The sequence below is a fragment of the Musa acuminata genome, chromosome BXJ1-3 (assembly GCF_036884655.1).
Source record: "Musa acuminata AAA Group cultivar baxijiao chromosome BXJ1-3, Cavendish_Baxijiao_AAA, whole genome shotgun sequence".
Lineage (NCBI taxonomy): Eukaryota > Viridiplantae > Streptophyta > Magnoliopsida > Zingiberales > Musaceae > Musa > Musa acuminata.
Genome location: NC_088329.1, coordinates 38,604,185 through 38,620,723, shown reverse-complemented (window position 1 = coordinate 38,620,723; position 16,539 = coordinate 38,604,185). Strand labels below are relative to the sequence as shown.

Genomic DNA, 16,539 nt, shown 5'->3' with positions numbered 1-16,539 from the left:
GATACAAATACGGAAGATCGATCTTAATTGACTTCAAATCGTTCTTCAACTTGAATAAAAAAAAAACTTAATAATATTATATTTAAAATTAAAAATAATATATATATAGGTAAGTTTATAATACAACACATAATCGAATCGAAGACTTTTCAAACAAAAATTAATTGAGCTACCATGTAAATATGATTGATGACTTTTTTGAAAAAACAAAGCTTCTACAAAGGGCTTTAAGAGTAATTTGAAATTTTTATACTTCGACCGGCGGACCTGGGATCCAGTTCGGTTTTGTCGGTCAAGCCAGCTGGTCCGGTCCGGTCTGGTTTCAATGACTGGAACAAACGCAAATTCTTAACTCGGCCAGATCAAGCCGTCCTGTTTCGGCCCGATCCACCATGGGAGATGAAGATATAAGGACCGGTGCAATTAAAGTAAACCGACTCCCTGTCCGGAGCCGGTCCGCAGCAGGCTGGACCGTCGTGTGACTAAACCGCTTCCTGGTTCCTGGTGCTTTCCGCTATATAAGTCGTCGACTCTCCCACGCGCCGATCAAAATTTAGGGTTTCGTCTCGTTCATCACTCGGTGAGCTCGATCGTTGGCGATGGCGACGGCAGCGGTGGACTCGGTGCAGTGCTTCGGAAGGAAGAAGACGGCGGTGGCTGTGGCGCACTGCAAGCGGGGTCGTCGGCTGATCAAGGTGAACGGCGTGCCGATCGAACTGGTGAAGCCGGAGATCCTCAGCCTTAAGGCCTTCGAGCCCATCCTCCTCCTCGGGCGGCAACGGTTCATGGACGTCGACATCCGCATCCGCGTCCGCGGCGGCGGCAAGACCTCCCAGATTTATGCCATCCGTCAGAGCATCGCCAAGGCCCTCGTCGCCTTCCACCAAAAGTACGTGGACGAGCAGTCCAAGAAGGAAATCAAGGACATCCTCGTCCGCTATGATCGCACCCTTCTGGTCGCCGACCCCCGCCGATGTGAGCCCAAGAAGTTCGGTGGTCGCGGCGCACGCGCCAGGTTCCAGAAGTCGTACCGTTAGATCCGAGAGGTTCTGTAGTCCCGATCTTTCCTCGTGAAGTTTTGATCTTTCCGGCTTTGTTTGTTGCCTCTTCCGGAATTGCTCGCTCTCGAGGCACATTTGGTATTCCTGTTATGTTCTAGATTTTACATTAACGCTTTAATTATATGATTCACTAGCTCTTTCTCTGCATCAGATTATGTGCCTTTATACCTTCTGATGAAGCAATAGGTTCACATTTTTACCATTTGTGCACGGGGTAAGTTCCTACTTGGAAACTTGGGCCATACTTGGGCTTTATGGGCCAAGTATTTGCTGGTCCAGACTTTACGACTGGTATTTGAAAGGATGCTTAAGTAGTCCAGGCAGCTCTAGTTTAGTACTATAAGAACATATACATCATATGGTCACCATTCTAAACTAGTAAACCATAGAGAAGAAAAACAATGATCACACAAAAACTATATTCAGGCAAAACATCCGGAGGGTAAAAAAATACTATAAATCTGTTCATTTGCGGCTGTATCGATGAAGGTTTTAAGTCATTAAAAACAGCATTTCTAAACTCATCCTCACTGGACCCTGCTCTACAGCAATATCTTTCAGGAACATAAAGCTTAAGCAAATATTTATGATCTGATTATGCTAAACTACTCAGCAAGAAACCTAATTTTTATTGCACTACAGTTCTCTTATCAGCATATCATCCATGTAATGTGTTCCCTAGCCACAGGATACCTTCTTGCTAGTAAAACGTTTCTCACAAGGCAGTGGACGATTGCATTGATCCACCTGAAACACCACCAGACTGCTGACGAAGAACAGGTGTATAAACCACCGAGTCGGATGCAAATACATACCATTTGACTAGTTGATAAAATCCACAAGACTTCAAAACGAACGATAAAAGTAATAGCTTTGGGGCTAATATTGGCTTGTTTGTCCTTTATGGTTTTTGCCTTGTGCTGCAAACTTAGATGCCACTGCTTCTTCAGACAAGGGTAGGTAATAGATCCTTGGGGTAGCTCTAGTCTTCTTGAATAGATCATCGAGTGTTAAAGCTGGTGGTTCTGGGTTCAATGGAGGAGGTGGGGGAAGTCTCTCCCTTGCAGCAGGCAGGTCAGATAATGTTGGTGTAGGAAGGGGTGGTAGCGGCTGCCTGAAAGAATGCTGGCGAGTAGGGGGTTGAGCTGCCTGAGGTTGTTGAAAGTTTGTAACCTTAGCTGTGGTTGGGTTTGGGCTTATCGGTACTGCTGATTGAGGTGGGGGCTCGGCATGAGCCTTAACATCCTGGGGATCAACAAACTCTGCTACCAGAAGATTTCCACCATTGGGAGGCCACTGGAGGTTATAAACAGCATTTCGGGTTGCAGTGGCTTCCTCGACAGAAGAATACTGCAAATGTCAACCAAAATTTAGGTGCCAAATATGATGAAAATTTGAATTATATGTGTGTGTGTGCGCGCGCGCACTCTAAAGGGAAGAACCCTCAGACTTTGTCATAGTTAAAATTATCATTTCCAAGTAGAAGAAACTAAACTAAATGATAGGCAGACTATATTATCAAAATCCTGTCTGTCTCATATTAAAATAGTTAACCTCGAAAGGAATGACATGAGATGAATGCAAGTAGAGAGGGCCATCTGATTCATTCTAGCTGTTAATCTTGTATTATGAACTAAATGAGAAAGGAAGCAAACATAGAAGGCACGTACCTTGAATACTTCTACAACCATTGACGCAGCCAAATTTGGCAATTTGAGCATTTTACATCTTAATTTTTTTTCCAGTTTTGTCCATCATCTTAAGTTATGAGAATGCTTAAGTTACATGGACACATATATTGTGGTGCAATCTTCTTAATTTCTCAGGACCTTATTAGCTCAAGTATTACTCAATCAACAAAAGTTCCTTAAGGAAAAGGTGAATCAATTTTTTAAGTTAAAACTGCTAATTTCTGAAATGAAATAACTTGTTTCATTCAATCTCTTTTCCTCCTCTCTTTTCATCCTTTTTCCATTTCATTAAAGAAAATAAAATCCCCTTCATCATCCCCTTCCTCTCTCCCTCAGAATACCACAAAATGGCAGGAGCAACAGGAATTGGTGGCAGTGATTAAAGAAAACATATGAATAAGATGCTGCAATTTGACAAACAGCATCCACTACAAAATGCAAAACGAGTTATAAGCTAATTAATGATAAAGAAGGGTCAACTGACACAAAGTCCTATTACATGAAAGGTGGGGTAAGAGCCACCAAGACTCAATAAAAAAGGTGCTAGGAAAATGCCTCAAGTATCTAAAAGAACTACAAAGAAAGTCAAGAGTGGTGAATGCCCTAATAACTAGTTCTTGCTCAAACATGATATAGAAAAATAAAAAAGAAATTTTGACTGCCCTAACAACTGGAACATTTTTTTGTACTGTTTAAGAGGAAAGAAAAAAGAGGAATACAGGCAGAGAATATAGAAAAGAGAGGAGGAAAAACAATTATTTACATCTTCGTCTGGTTGTTTTGTCAATGGTCATCTTCGTACCTTAGTGTCTATACATCCTTTTCATGTTGTTTAAAGAGGACAACATGTTTGATCATCTTAAGATGAGGAACAAGAAATACATTAAACAATTTGTGATGTGCTCAGACATGACAAAAAGGGTAAAAAGGAACTGACTGCCCTAACAACCTAGACATTTTTTGCATAATAGGTAAGAGAAGAAAAAAGACGAAGACAGGAAGAGAATATAGAAAAGAGAGGAAAATAAAAATTAATTTCCTCTACTTCTAGTTGCTTTCTGCTGATGGTCATCTACTTAGAGTCAATGCATTTTTTTCACCTTGATTGAAGAGGAGCCATTTAATGACCTCTTGGAGATGCAAATTCATTAATTGCAAATTCATTAAATGCAAATTCATTTAATGAAGTTATCATTCATTAATTGCAAAACAGAGCTTTTAAGTTTGAGTTACAAATGGAGATGCAAAATTTGAAGAGTCACAAATGGAGATCCAATATAGGATATTTGTAGACTTTCAGAGTGGACTAAAGGCAGACGACATAAATTTGCTCCACGCTTAACTACACAACCAGTTTAAACAGACCACTCAAGCAATGTCCAGCTATTTAGGCATCTGCCTAATACTTCATGGATACATGGACAATCAAGGCCCCATGCAAGGCACAAAGAAGGTTGCATCCAGCCACCCAGATAGTCTAGTCATTTTTTCATTACAATATGAAATGAGACAACATTTGTGATACCATCTGAAGATAAATGCAATGCAATTTAATTTCTTCCTCTTCTAATTCTAAAATCTCATTTGATATAAGACTATAAATGAGCAGAATCAAATATTAACATAACATTTGAACGTTGAACTAGTCAATTTCATATTCAGAGATATACTGGCAATCAAATGCCAAAACTAAAATGACTTATCTATGAATTTGTACCAACAAGATGGACAGGAAATCATATGAGAACTAAATAACAAAAACTAGCATGAAAGACTTACAGTGACATAGCAGTGGGTCTTGATGTGGTCCATCCAGAAACTGCAGACAGTTCCAGTTTTTGCAAGCAGCTCTTGCACCGCTTTTAGAGTAAAAGGACGCAAAAACCTGTCAATTCTCAGTGAAGTTGTCGCTGGTTTCGGGGATGGTGGCACTGTGATGCAGACACAAAATATAGTCAAATAAAATCATTTAGATATTGAATAAACACAGTGGACATAAAGCCTCTTAAGCTCACCAATGCGTTCCTTCTGGGAATTTTCAACAGGCTTTGGAACAGACTTCGTGAGTGTGCGTCTAGGAGTCAGATGAAATGCATCCTTAGATGGACTTGATGTAATAAGAGTATATGTTTGTTGTTCAGGAACTTTTACAGTTTCTGCATTCCAACGGCGTTGCCGCTTAGGAGCCCCATTGCTTCCAACAACTTCTCGGTCTGGGGCCAAAGGATCATTAGAAGAATGGTTCACTACTGAAATACTGCTGATAACCACCAGTGCACCAAAAGAATGAAAAAGAAATACAGTATCATCTAATCGAAATTGGAATTGCAACATTGTACATGGATTTGTTTCTGAAAAGGTAAATGAAAAAGCATTGTACAAGCAGACAACACGAACTTACACACTATCATACATCACAAGCAGATCAGTTGAAAAAATAAAAAAGTCAAAGCATGGATTATCTACAAGTACTAACACAGTCGTTTCTATTTATCTCTTCCAAACTGCAAGTGAACAAATTTGAATCCTTTGTACAACATATAAGAAGTATTTCTTGATATGCTTATCTAATAGGTATACAATAGATTAGTCTCGATTTGTTTCCGTTATTATCTTTTGAATAACATATTATCTCTCATAACTCAAGTATTAAAGCAATTTCATTTAAACTAATTGATGATCTTTTAAATGAAATTAATCAAACAACCTTTAGAATTAAAGGTTTTGTATAAGTACAAATAAAACTGAAGATATGAGATGTAATTTTAATAATACTAAAAGAAGTGCAGATGCAGTTAAAATGAATGGACAAGAAATTCTAAGTATCTTGACAGTTGACTGAATTTTTCAACATGACAGAGACATTGATGAAGATATTGATTATAGTGTAATACCTATCAGTTAAAGTGGAGATGGGTGTAACTTGTTCTGTCTGATCACTGGATGCCATTTAGATTAAAAGATATCTTATGATACAATTGTTAGGTTACTCATCCTTTTACGAATGTGTGTTGAGCAATTAAGGAGCGACACGTGTAGAAAGTATGTCATTGAGAGAAAGCATGTTGAGGTGACCATGAGAAGAAACTGAAAATTTTAAAAAATAGATTTCTTTTGTTCATTCATGAACAATTAGATATGGTTCCAATGGAGAATAAAATGTGGGAGAATTATCTAAGATAACATAGACATGTTATACAAAGTCCTATATGGAACAATTAGCATTAGTGATGCAAAGAGAGATAGAGGGAGAGCTGAAAAACCTTTACAAAAAACTATAAAATAAGAATTTAAATGTGTTTGATCTATCTAAAGATATTGTTAGTCAACCTAAATAGTTTAGACATTGCATCTTGTTGTCATTATCTGTTATTTATTGTTTTTTCTAATATTTTAGCAACAACGATTGACATGCACAGTACTTCTAGACCAGTTTTGGAAGAAAGGCTTATTACATTCACGTATTGGCTTCAAATTAAAGAGATGTTTCAATGGCTATTTTATAGGCATCTTGTATGACATTTCAGTAAAAACCATATTGATGCTTTGATATCATTCAACGACAAAAATGAAGAAAACATGCTTATGATTGTACCGAGGATAGAATTTTAATCCACTGGGAGTACCTTCTAGTTTCCTCTTCTCAGCGGGAACTTCTGGCTTCCTATGGTCTTCAACAACAATATCTTTCTTTTCTGGCATGGAGCCACCCAGACCACCATCAATACTGGTTTCCCCACCTACAGCAGGCTCCAAGTTCACCTCAGTTTTTCCTTCCAGTTCCTCAGACTTAGTGTTGGAGTCAACATGCTTGATATCAGAAACATCCTCTTCCATTAATTCATCACTTGAACACCTATCTAAGTTTAATTTTTCTGGAGACCCTTCCTCTACATTTTCTTCTTTCATGCTGAGGTCAATGTTTATACTACTTTTGACATCTGTCTCCTCCAAAGTGACTGGGTCACTAACTGGCCCTTTATCGTCATCCAAAGGCTGCAGATCACCACCTATGACACTGCTGGATGATGGTTGAACCATCTCCGGCTTAACAACTTCTTGTTCTAAATGAAAGTCATCAGCATTTAAATTATCCTTTAGACTATTTTTTTCAATAATTGACACAGAATCAATAGGAATCGACTCACACTTAACTTGGAAACCTAAATCTGGGCTGACCACAGGTACCTGATTGTCTGGTTCCGAAAGGTTGAGCTTGATATCCTCACGGGAGCCGGTTGAATCCTCATGCTTTTCTTCGCCTTGCTTTTCTTCTTCTTGCTTTTCTTCATCATGCTTTTCTTCATCATGTTTTTCTTCATCATGCATCTCTTTGGGGCTTGCATCTTGGATACTTGATTCGGACAGAGTAATCACCGTCTGAGTTTCAGTTCCACTGTCTTCCAGTGAAACCACATTAGTCTTTGTTTCTGAAACTTTTGTATCCAATCCTGGAGTAGCTGTTATGGCATATTGAGAACTGATGTCTTGATTGATATCTATGTCAATTGCAAGGGCATCAGAGCCCGTTTTTCCAGTTGGATCGACAACAACATAGGTATGATTATCTACCAACTTTTCTGATTGCACTTGATCACCATCATCATGAACTGAATCAGGATTACAGGCATTGACCGATTCCTCCTCTTTAGCCATCTCATTGCGTATTGCCTCATCGAGCTTCCTTATCAACTCCTCCTTCAGGCCCCTTACAGGGATCTTTCTTTTTCTCAGCTCCTCTTTTAACTCTGTAACCTTCCATTGATCAATGGGTTTGTTGTTAAGCACAGGATATTGCGACGACATGCTCTCTAGTGGATGCACCCCAACTTAAGCTAATCTTCAAAAGCCTATTAAAACCACCAAATATTTCAAACATTGTAAGTACACCAATCACGTCACGAAAAGTTTCAGTGCCACTGCCAAAGAACAACCTCTAAGTATGCTGCAAATTACAAACTTCAGAAAAATATCATGTCAACCACTAACTAAATTACTTCCAGCGAACAATATATCATCACATAATGTTACAGCTTATCATCAAATAGGAAAAGTAAACCCTTTAACAAGACAAATCATGAAAACGTCGACGAGAACTAAGAACAAAATCCAAGATGCAACACCGATGAATAACAAAAAGCCCACCGACGCATTCACCACGAACCCTAACTAACCAACAAGAGTACCACAAGGAACCAAAACCCTAATGCAAGACCCAAGAGTCAATCTCTAGACGACAGCCCTCTGCAGGGGAGAATAACTCACCGGACGATCAGCTTCCAATCTGAAACCGCGCGGGGAAATCGAGAGCTCAGGAGGGAACCGAATGGGAAACCCTAATTCCAGAACAGAAAACAGGCATTAGATCGGGAGAGGAAAAAAAAAGAATCAAAACCCAGCAGGAAAGATCTCGGAGGAAGAAGAACTCAGCCGCCGACGGAACCCGTCCATCCTTCCTGAAAAAGAACACCGAAAAAATCGAAAGAAAAAAGAAAAAAAAGTGTAAGATCCGCGGAGAAGGTGGAGGAGGAGGAGGAGAGGAAGCGAGATGGAGGAATTGTTTCTGGGGGAGCGATGGGGGCGGGGTCGATCGAGCGTGCTTTTTCTAGGGTTAGCGCTCCGAGAAAGGAGAGAGCGCGTGAGCTGCGGTGTGTGGTTTGGGATGCGAGGACAGTTGCGGGCGTTGGGATGTATTTTGTGGTATCTTTCTTTAGGTGTCTTCTAATTAATAAAAATAAGAAATGACCAGATTGGAACTAAAGTGAAGGAAACTTTTTTGAGTTTGAGTTCGAGTTTGATTTTGATGTGCGACATGCAACTAATGCGAGGACAGTTCCAATTTATAGAAATTGAAATGAAACTGTATGGTCTTGCTTCCGGTTCGTTTAACCCATCGAACCGTTTGACCCGATTAATTTTGACTGTAAATTGGTTCGATTCCGATTCAAACCAGATCGAGATTTAATGTATGTCACATAGATTAGATTTGGTGATACATATTATACCATGAATAAGATAGTCCAAAATTTAATATTCAAATAATTCTTAGTCAATCGTAGCTAGATTTTGGATATGGCATGAGAGATTCGATCCTATGATGGCTTCATATTGTTAAATATGTGAACATCATGAGAATCATTAAATATGATTTACTAATTTTTATTTCATGATTCAAAATAATTAAATTATTAATTAACAAATAATCTAACTTGACACATGAAGATATGGAAATCATTAAATATGGTTTATTAATTTTATTAATCATGATTCAAAATAATTAAATTAATAACGAATTATTATTCTAGTTTAATACGTCGAGACGTGAACAACATTAAAATCAATAAATAAGGTTTATTAATTTTTTTATCTTGTAGTACAAAATTCAAAACAATTCGTTAATTTAACATTAACAAAATTTAAATTTTAACACCTGCATCACTTTTTATTTTACATTGAAAATTTAAATTTAATTGATATCAATTTTTTATGGAATATTATATAATTATATTATTAACCAAATATTTTTTAAAACTTAAATTAAAATTAAAAAAAATATAAAGAGCATATTTTTTTTCATATAAACGATGACATCTACCGATCCACTTTCACTATTGATCGAAGTCATTCGGGTGAAGATTAACATAAATAAGGGAGAGCATGGAGTTTAATTTTTTATTTTATTTTAGAAAAATAGATTATTCTCTATTAGCATGCTGAAGAATAAGAAATATATATACCTGAGATATATTATATACGAAGGTGTGCAAGACTACGAAGTAAATAGTGATACTAAAGTAGGATACCGATTATTGTATTTTAATTTAGGAAACAGAAATTTAAGATGATTACTGATTCTCTTAAATCTAGTTTGGATATCATTAATCAGATTTGTGATAGGTTTGAATAGGAAAGTAAGAACCCAAGTCTTGTACAAAGAACAAAGTTTCCAACCCTACATGCTACACTTAGTTTACCAAAAAGCTAAGCAAGGAAGAGACCACTTGAATCAATTCACTAGAGTTCTAGATTTGTGCAATAGATTGTAGACTGGTTATCTAAATACGAGCTTGTTTTGAGTAGTATTTTTATTTTAACTAAAATGTAAAAAACATATATTACAGTAGAAACAATAATAATAATAATTTAAACCATGCTCCTCGAAGCACAAAAAGAGCATAAAATTATCCTATGGAAACAAACAAAATTTGCTAATCATAAAGTATGACATGTTGATGAAGCTATACAGGTTCATTCGTTCTACATGTATAATCACATATTATGCACATCTACAGATGTTGATGCATGGATGGATATATTTGATTCTATGGAGATATGTTACTACTCTCCATCGATGCTCCTCAGTATCACAATGGACCAAACTAGGCAGAGTGGGCACCTCTACATTTATGGCCCTAGGCATCAAGGAACAGTAAACAGTAGTAAGCTGGTCCTACTGGAACAGTAGAACATCCCTGCAAGCAACACTGAAAAGCCTTGGAGAAGGTTTTGCTGCACTATACAACTCAAAAGATCACAGAATCTTATGTGAGAAGAACTGATACATAAACCCTCCATGGAAGTTCATCATATTTGCCACTCTGTGAGAACAAAAGTAGGTGACTCTTGTGTCACTTGTGGTAGAGAACAGTATAAATGTCTTTGATATCACAAGTTCATCACAGAAAACAGACTTTAGTGTTCCTATATTCTTTGAATTTTCATTTTAATACCAAAAAAACAACAGGAATTCCCTGCGAGAGACGAACCTGATTACATGTATTCGAACCCATCGTATCAAAATATCAAAGGGGATGGATGTTGTGACAAGTAGCATCAAAGTGAAAAAAATTCTTTGATCTTTTGAGGTGGCCAGAGCATCAAAGAGAATGAATCTTTGATCTTTTGAGGCGACCAGAGTGTCCTCACTGCCACTTAAAAACTGATATCCACCTAAGTTTGGCACTTGGAAAGCAGATTCTTGCTCGGCTTAAGCAGCAATAGCCATTTCGCCACTGCCAGGTGTTTCTGAAGCTTTAGTTGACGAGGAAGCATCGGTCTTCTTGGGCGTCAGGCGCTTATTTTTATTCTTGTCTTGGCTCATCTTATGCTCTCTGCAGTCAAGGCTACAAAATGCAATTTCGCCCCTATAAATGCAAAGAGAGATCAAAAGCTATATTATGCCAATCATTAAGCGTACACAGGGACTGTTACTGAAGATGTACTGTTGCTAAACAAGAGGAATGCTAAGATCGGCCAATTTTTCTGGAGTCAATAGATTTAATTTTTGTCGGAAAGAACACGAGGACCTGCACTCGCTTATACATGTTCATATGCAGGGGATGAGTTGCTACAGAACAGATTTACATTTTGCTTTGGAACAAAAAAAAAAAACAAGAGAAATTTCTTTCCGTTGTAGGAAAACTTCAAGAAACAAAAATCTTGCATCTCAGAAACCAGCTAAATGCATTCTTTTCGAGAAAATTTAGTCTGCATGAAAGTAAAACACATACGTGTTACATAATAAAATTCTGAAAAGAAGCTCCATAAATAATACCACTAATCAATCCATAAAAGAAAGCGCATTACAACAAAGAGTTCTATTCATAATCATAATCAGCTCTTTCATAAGGTTAATATGCTCATGTGCTGATAAAATTATCTTCAAATCCTTCATCATATATAACTTCTGCAGAGTTAATGTCATTTCTGGTACATTAGCATGTGCATGTAATACACGCATGATCTTTACCTTAATTTAGTCACAACTCGCAAGTAGAAGGCAGCAGCTGACGCTAGAAATGATCAAGAAGAATCCTATAAATGTTATGACCATACAAATGTAATGGATTTTAACAAAATGTTTTGTAAAGATTATATAGGATGAATCATCATTAGTCCTCAAGAGTTTTTTTTTTTGTAAAATATTATTTTTATTTATGAACAATTAGGTATTAGGAGACAAATATCATGATCCAAATCAAATAAATTAATTGGTCTATCAATTTCATTTGACTCAAATCACTAACTAAAATATTTAAACTGAAATTGATAGTAACATACTCATCGACTGCTTTATAAATTAATCTTAATTTTACTTCCTTCCGATATAATCGAATGTAACAATAAAACAAGATAGAATCGCTTAAGATGGTATAGATATATGCCTATGAGATTTACATATAGGATAGCTAGAAATGATGGAATGATTATTATTAGTAGTCCAAGGAAAGATAGAGGACGATGTTAATAAAAACTATAAATAAAAATTTAAATACTCTTAATTTAATTATCATGTAACTAATCTTACTAGCGACAAATATCTTAAATATCTTACTAGCGACAAAAATCTATGTAACTAATCTTAAATAGTCAGGACTTATGATTTTTTTGTCATCCTCATTCATTCTCATCCCAAAAACAATATGAACTCACGAGAAATTATCCGCTTATAAAGAGTACCTATGGTTTGGTCCCATTAAAATCTCGTGATTCTAAAAGAGAGCTAGCACTTTGCTCTCATAAGATCTTAGCTCCCATTGTGGGATTAAACGTTCTCATCAGGACCCTTAATAGGTGAGTCAAGACCTCTTAGATTCACGATGGGCATCATCTAATGAGTTATCAGACATCCTCATCTCTCCAGAATTTGATCTTTCGGAAGTATCTTGAGCCCCCAAAAGGCACCAGACATTATGAGACCTTATTACTAGACTAGTGTGGGGTGAAAGATCAGTAAAAAACTATGCGAAATACACTTGATGTGATCCAATACAAAGAACTTTGAACCTTTGAAAAAAAAAAAGAATCATTTAAATTAAAATTGTTAACCTTTATTGAAAGATGAATGGTATAAACCAAATATATAACTATGGAATGATCACTAAACTACTCCCTAGCGGACGTCAATTTTGTTCACGGAGGCCATAAACAAGACCAATGGCGGGTGTCACGAACAGATCAAACAGTGTTCTCCAAACAACTAGTGATCAGGCAGCCTATATCAATAGAATATAACTTAATAAGCAACGAAAAAATCGAATCAGATCAGATCAGAACCAAAAATGGGAACATTTTCTTACTGATAAATGAAGGTGTCGGATCCAGGGCCGAGGCGGCGATTGCAGCGGCCGCAGGCCATAAGGAATTGGGCGGTCGTCTCCAACGTCCGGAAGTCGTTGAAGCTCCGCCGCTGGACGATCTTCGGCGGCATCTCAAACGTTGCTGCTCTATTCTGCTCACTGCGACGGATGCCCTCTCGCCAATCTGCCGCGGCGGAGGCGGCCGCAAAATTGGTCGCGGAGAACTCCATCATGCTCGTCGTTCGTCGCATGGGAGGCTGCAGACCCTTGCCAAGGAGTATCGCCACATCCTCTCTCTCCCCCTTCCCCTCCGCCATCCCCTTCTCCCTCGCGGAGCAGAGACCGGAGAGCGAAAGACGGTTGCGACACTCGAGAGATTAACGGAAGCGGAGATGGGATGTTTTGTTGGCCTCTAAATGATGGAAGAAGTGAGACTGAGAGTGACGATGAATCCGGACCGTCCGATTGGAGAACCTCCCCATCCTCGAATCCATTTTTTTTTTTTTTATGAATTTTCGAAAAAAAAAACTCTAAATTTATATTGTTTCATTGATATCTCTTTTTATTTAATTCATCAATGCCCTCATTTTCTTAATCCAAAATATAAGATCTGAAAATATCTTTGTCCTTTATAGAACCACTCCATAGGATTGAATCAATCCAATTATAATATTTTTATTAAAATTATAATATTTTAATTATAGAACCACTTCTTTTTATGATTTTCCAAAAAAATATAAATTTATTTTTTTTCCATTTATATCTCTTTTTATTTATTTCATCAATGCCCCCATTTTTTTAATCCAAAAGACAAGATCCGAAAATCTCCTTTTTGAACCAATCCATAAGGTAAATCAATCTAATTATAATATATTTTATTAAAATTATAATATTTTATCAAGGTTTCAAATATATGTTCTTATTGATTTGGAAATGAAAACACATAAAAAAAACTTAATTTTTTTTATCTCAATTATTATATTTTAAATAATAATTTAATGTATAATATTTTTGACATCCGAATTGATTCATCTTTTTTATCAGTCCAATACAAAAGATAGAAATGTTTCTTATATGTCTCATCAGAAAAATGGGGACATTGATAGGAAAAAAAAAGAAGAAATTCAAAAAGCTTTTCTTAGATATTCACCGATTTTTTCGATTAACTTTTATCCCCCTTTACAAATTATCACAGCATCAATATTTTCAATTTCTATAAAGATTTGTCTAGAAAGGGAAAGCAAAATCACATTGAAGATCAACTTCTATAATCAAAATTTTTATCTTTTATCAGGCACTTCGTTTCAAATGCATGCTTGTGATGAAGTTAACATTTTCTCGATTAAAATTCTAGCGAATTATGATGGTGAATAATAGGTCATATATATATGAGGCATCTTTGGCTATGTATAGAACCGATTGCTCTTTCACCATCCACAACTGGTTTTTCTTTCATAAAATATGGAGCCCATCTAACCAAGAATGAAATGTTGGCCCATAGTTGAGTAGTAGTTGGTGAACTTAGAGGAATCCAATTTTCTTATTGTTTTTTTGTGTGTGTTTGGTGGATCGTTGAGAACTTAATTAACTTTTGAAGATCCTGGATTGATTCATATTGGAAGTTGGAGGACTTACTTATATATCGTTTGAGTGGTTCTACCACCATAAATAGCTTAGTTTAGTGTCTAGTTATTCATCATTTTTGCTTACAAGGTGAATGACATAGACAAAATTTAAGATCTTTATCTGTCAAACTAGTTGAAGTTTTGAAGAAAAAAAAATAATGAAAAAAATATCAAATGAGATTTAGAATATTTAACATTCGATAAGTAATTATGATTTATCACTATTGCGACTATCACTTATTAAATGGTTGTGTATTGTTATATAGTAATATTTTAACATTCATAACTTTTTACGAAGTATGAACAATAAATGAGTTATTTAAGTGTATCGATACAAATTAAAGCCATATGTAATTGATGGAAAGAATAGAAGATAAGAACAATTATTGAAGAAGTTTTAGCTTAAATATATTAAGCTGTCCCTCTCTTAGATGAGGAGGTAGGAGGAAGGATTTCCCTTAACATAATGGAAGATTTTCCTCGATAGAATAGAGAGATTTCCTTAGGAAAATCTTAACTTCTATCAGTAATCATAACTAAATTTCTCTAATATTAAACCAGTGTTTAGTACAAAATTGAAGATGTAATATTAATATCGATTGGTACATCATTCTAGGCTACATAAATAAAATCTTCTTAGGTGCAAGAACAATAGTAGCATATGTTATCCTCCTTACACTTCATATTGATGGAAAGCTTTGAGCACCAAGGCTTGTATCTTGCATCATTGTTGTTGCCTCATTCTACTACCAAGAAAACAAGGATTGTGACCGGTAGGAATTACATGGCATTACTATGTGAACCTGAGACGCATCAATTAGACATTTTGACTTGAGATGCATCAAACGATTCCGATTTGATAAAGACGATCCAAGTGAAATTGAACCGAACCACACGTAAGTCCTACGTAACTCTGACCACTTAAAACTCGATTCCAGGGTTAGTCACTTGACAAGATATCTACCAACTTTTAGGTTGCTTTATCATCCACGCTCTAACTATCCGTAGATCTTCCGGTAGCAATCAGATCACCTGTAAGTGTTTGGTTGTCTGCATCATCATTGCATCTGCTTGATTCCTAATTGGAGCAAACGATGGTATCGATAAACACAAACTTATGGCGTTCATACAGGTTGGTCAGTCAAGCCAATCGATCATCGACAGCGATAAGCTTGTGTGTTTGGGGGGTCCGAAGTCAACATCTCAGTCCCATGGCTTGGAGTCATCGGGACATCTAAGTGGCGACACGAGGCACTTTTCACGTGCGCACCTCTGCGGGGGGTTAGGTTTCTTACGTGTCCCGCTTCGGCTCTTCCGGCCCGCACTCCATCCCACGTGCTCCGCATGCCCCCGGAGAGGGCAGGAGGGGGCGGAAGCTTGCCACGTTAGCTTCTCGTGGCCGCGACGGGAATGGGCATCAAATGATACGTCGCTGTCCAACACGGGGTCATCATTGGTCTACGAAAGCCATTTGTTGTGCCACGTCAAGTGGTCATCCCTTAGCAGCCGGAGACTTCATCGCTACGCTATGCATTCAACTCTGCGATGATCGATGACCTGACCATTGAAGAAGAAGAAGAAGACGATGATGATGGAGTTTTGAGGAGATTATTAAGTGAATGGCGCTGATGGTTGCAACAAAGAAACATGCTTGCAAAGCAAAGGTCCAAAGAGAGAAGGGGATTTGGATTTGGTGATGGATCTGTGATCAGTGCAAGTTGAGGGGGTGGCTGCCAAATAGTTCCACCAGACAAATCCACCTGACCAATCTTACCTACCATATAGAATCTGTTTCTGTGATAGAAAACAACTGACACTATATATTCAAATTATTCCTGTTAGATTGTGTTTTTCTTTACATTTAATTTTCTGATAGTGAAGAAAAGAAATGGCATGAACCATAAAAATCAAGCAAATTAAATTTTACGTGTATTCTCAGTGAAAAACAATAATAAAAACTTGTATTTTGTGTTAGGAGATAGAAATGGAGTTCAAATAGATGCATCAGTCTTAACGAAAGAGTAGTGAGAGAATAAATAAATGCATCTATATGGTTAACTATGGGAAATCATAATATACAAGC

At 37.0% G+C, this 16,539-nt stretch overlaps 3 protein-coding genes across 3 annotated transcripts; 1 reads left to right on the top strand and 2 right to left on the bottom strand.

Annotated features, from left to right (window-relative positions):
- The first annotated feature begins 514 nt into the window (after positions 1-514).
- LOC103979202 (small ribosomal subunit protein uS9) lies at positions 515-1,211 on the top strand. The gene has a single exon (XM_009395266.3). The coding sequence runs from the start codon at positions 600-602 to the stop codon at positions 1,035-1,037; it is 438 nt and encodes a 145-aa protein (XP_009393541.2). The 5' UTR covers positions 515-599; the 3' UTR covers positions 1,038-1,211.
- Positions 1,212-1,670: 459 nt separating this feature from the next.
- LOC103979203 (uncharacterized) lies at positions 1,671-8,514 on the bottom strand. Its single transcript, XM_009395267.3, has 5 exons — positions 8,018-8,514; positions 6,379-7,602; positions 4,768-4,965; positions 4,532-4,683; positions 1,671-2,411 (listed from the first exon to the last, which is right to left on the bottom strand). The coding sequence occupies exons 2-5, from the start codon at positions 7,556-7,558 to the stop codon at positions 1,941-1,943; spliced, it is 2,001 nt and encodes a 666-aa protein (XP_009393542.2). The 5' UTR covers positions 7,559-7,602; positions 8,018-8,514; the 3' UTR covers positions 1,671-1,940.
- A 1,884-nt stretch (positions 8,515-10,398) lies between these two features.
- Positions 10,399-13,204, bottom strand: LOC135637777 (FCS-Like Zinc finger 7-like). The gene is made up of 2 exons (XM_065150561.1): positions 12,832-13,204; positions 10,399-10,896 (listed from the first exon to the last, which is right to left on the bottom strand). The coding sequence occupies exons 1-2, from the start codon at positions 13,146-13,148 to the stop codon at positions 10,740-10,742; spliced, it is 474 nt and encodes a 157-aa protein (XP_065006633.1). The 5' UTR covers positions 13,149-13,204; the 3' UTR covers positions 10,399-10,739.
- Positions 13,205-16,539: the final 3,335 nt, after the last annotated feature.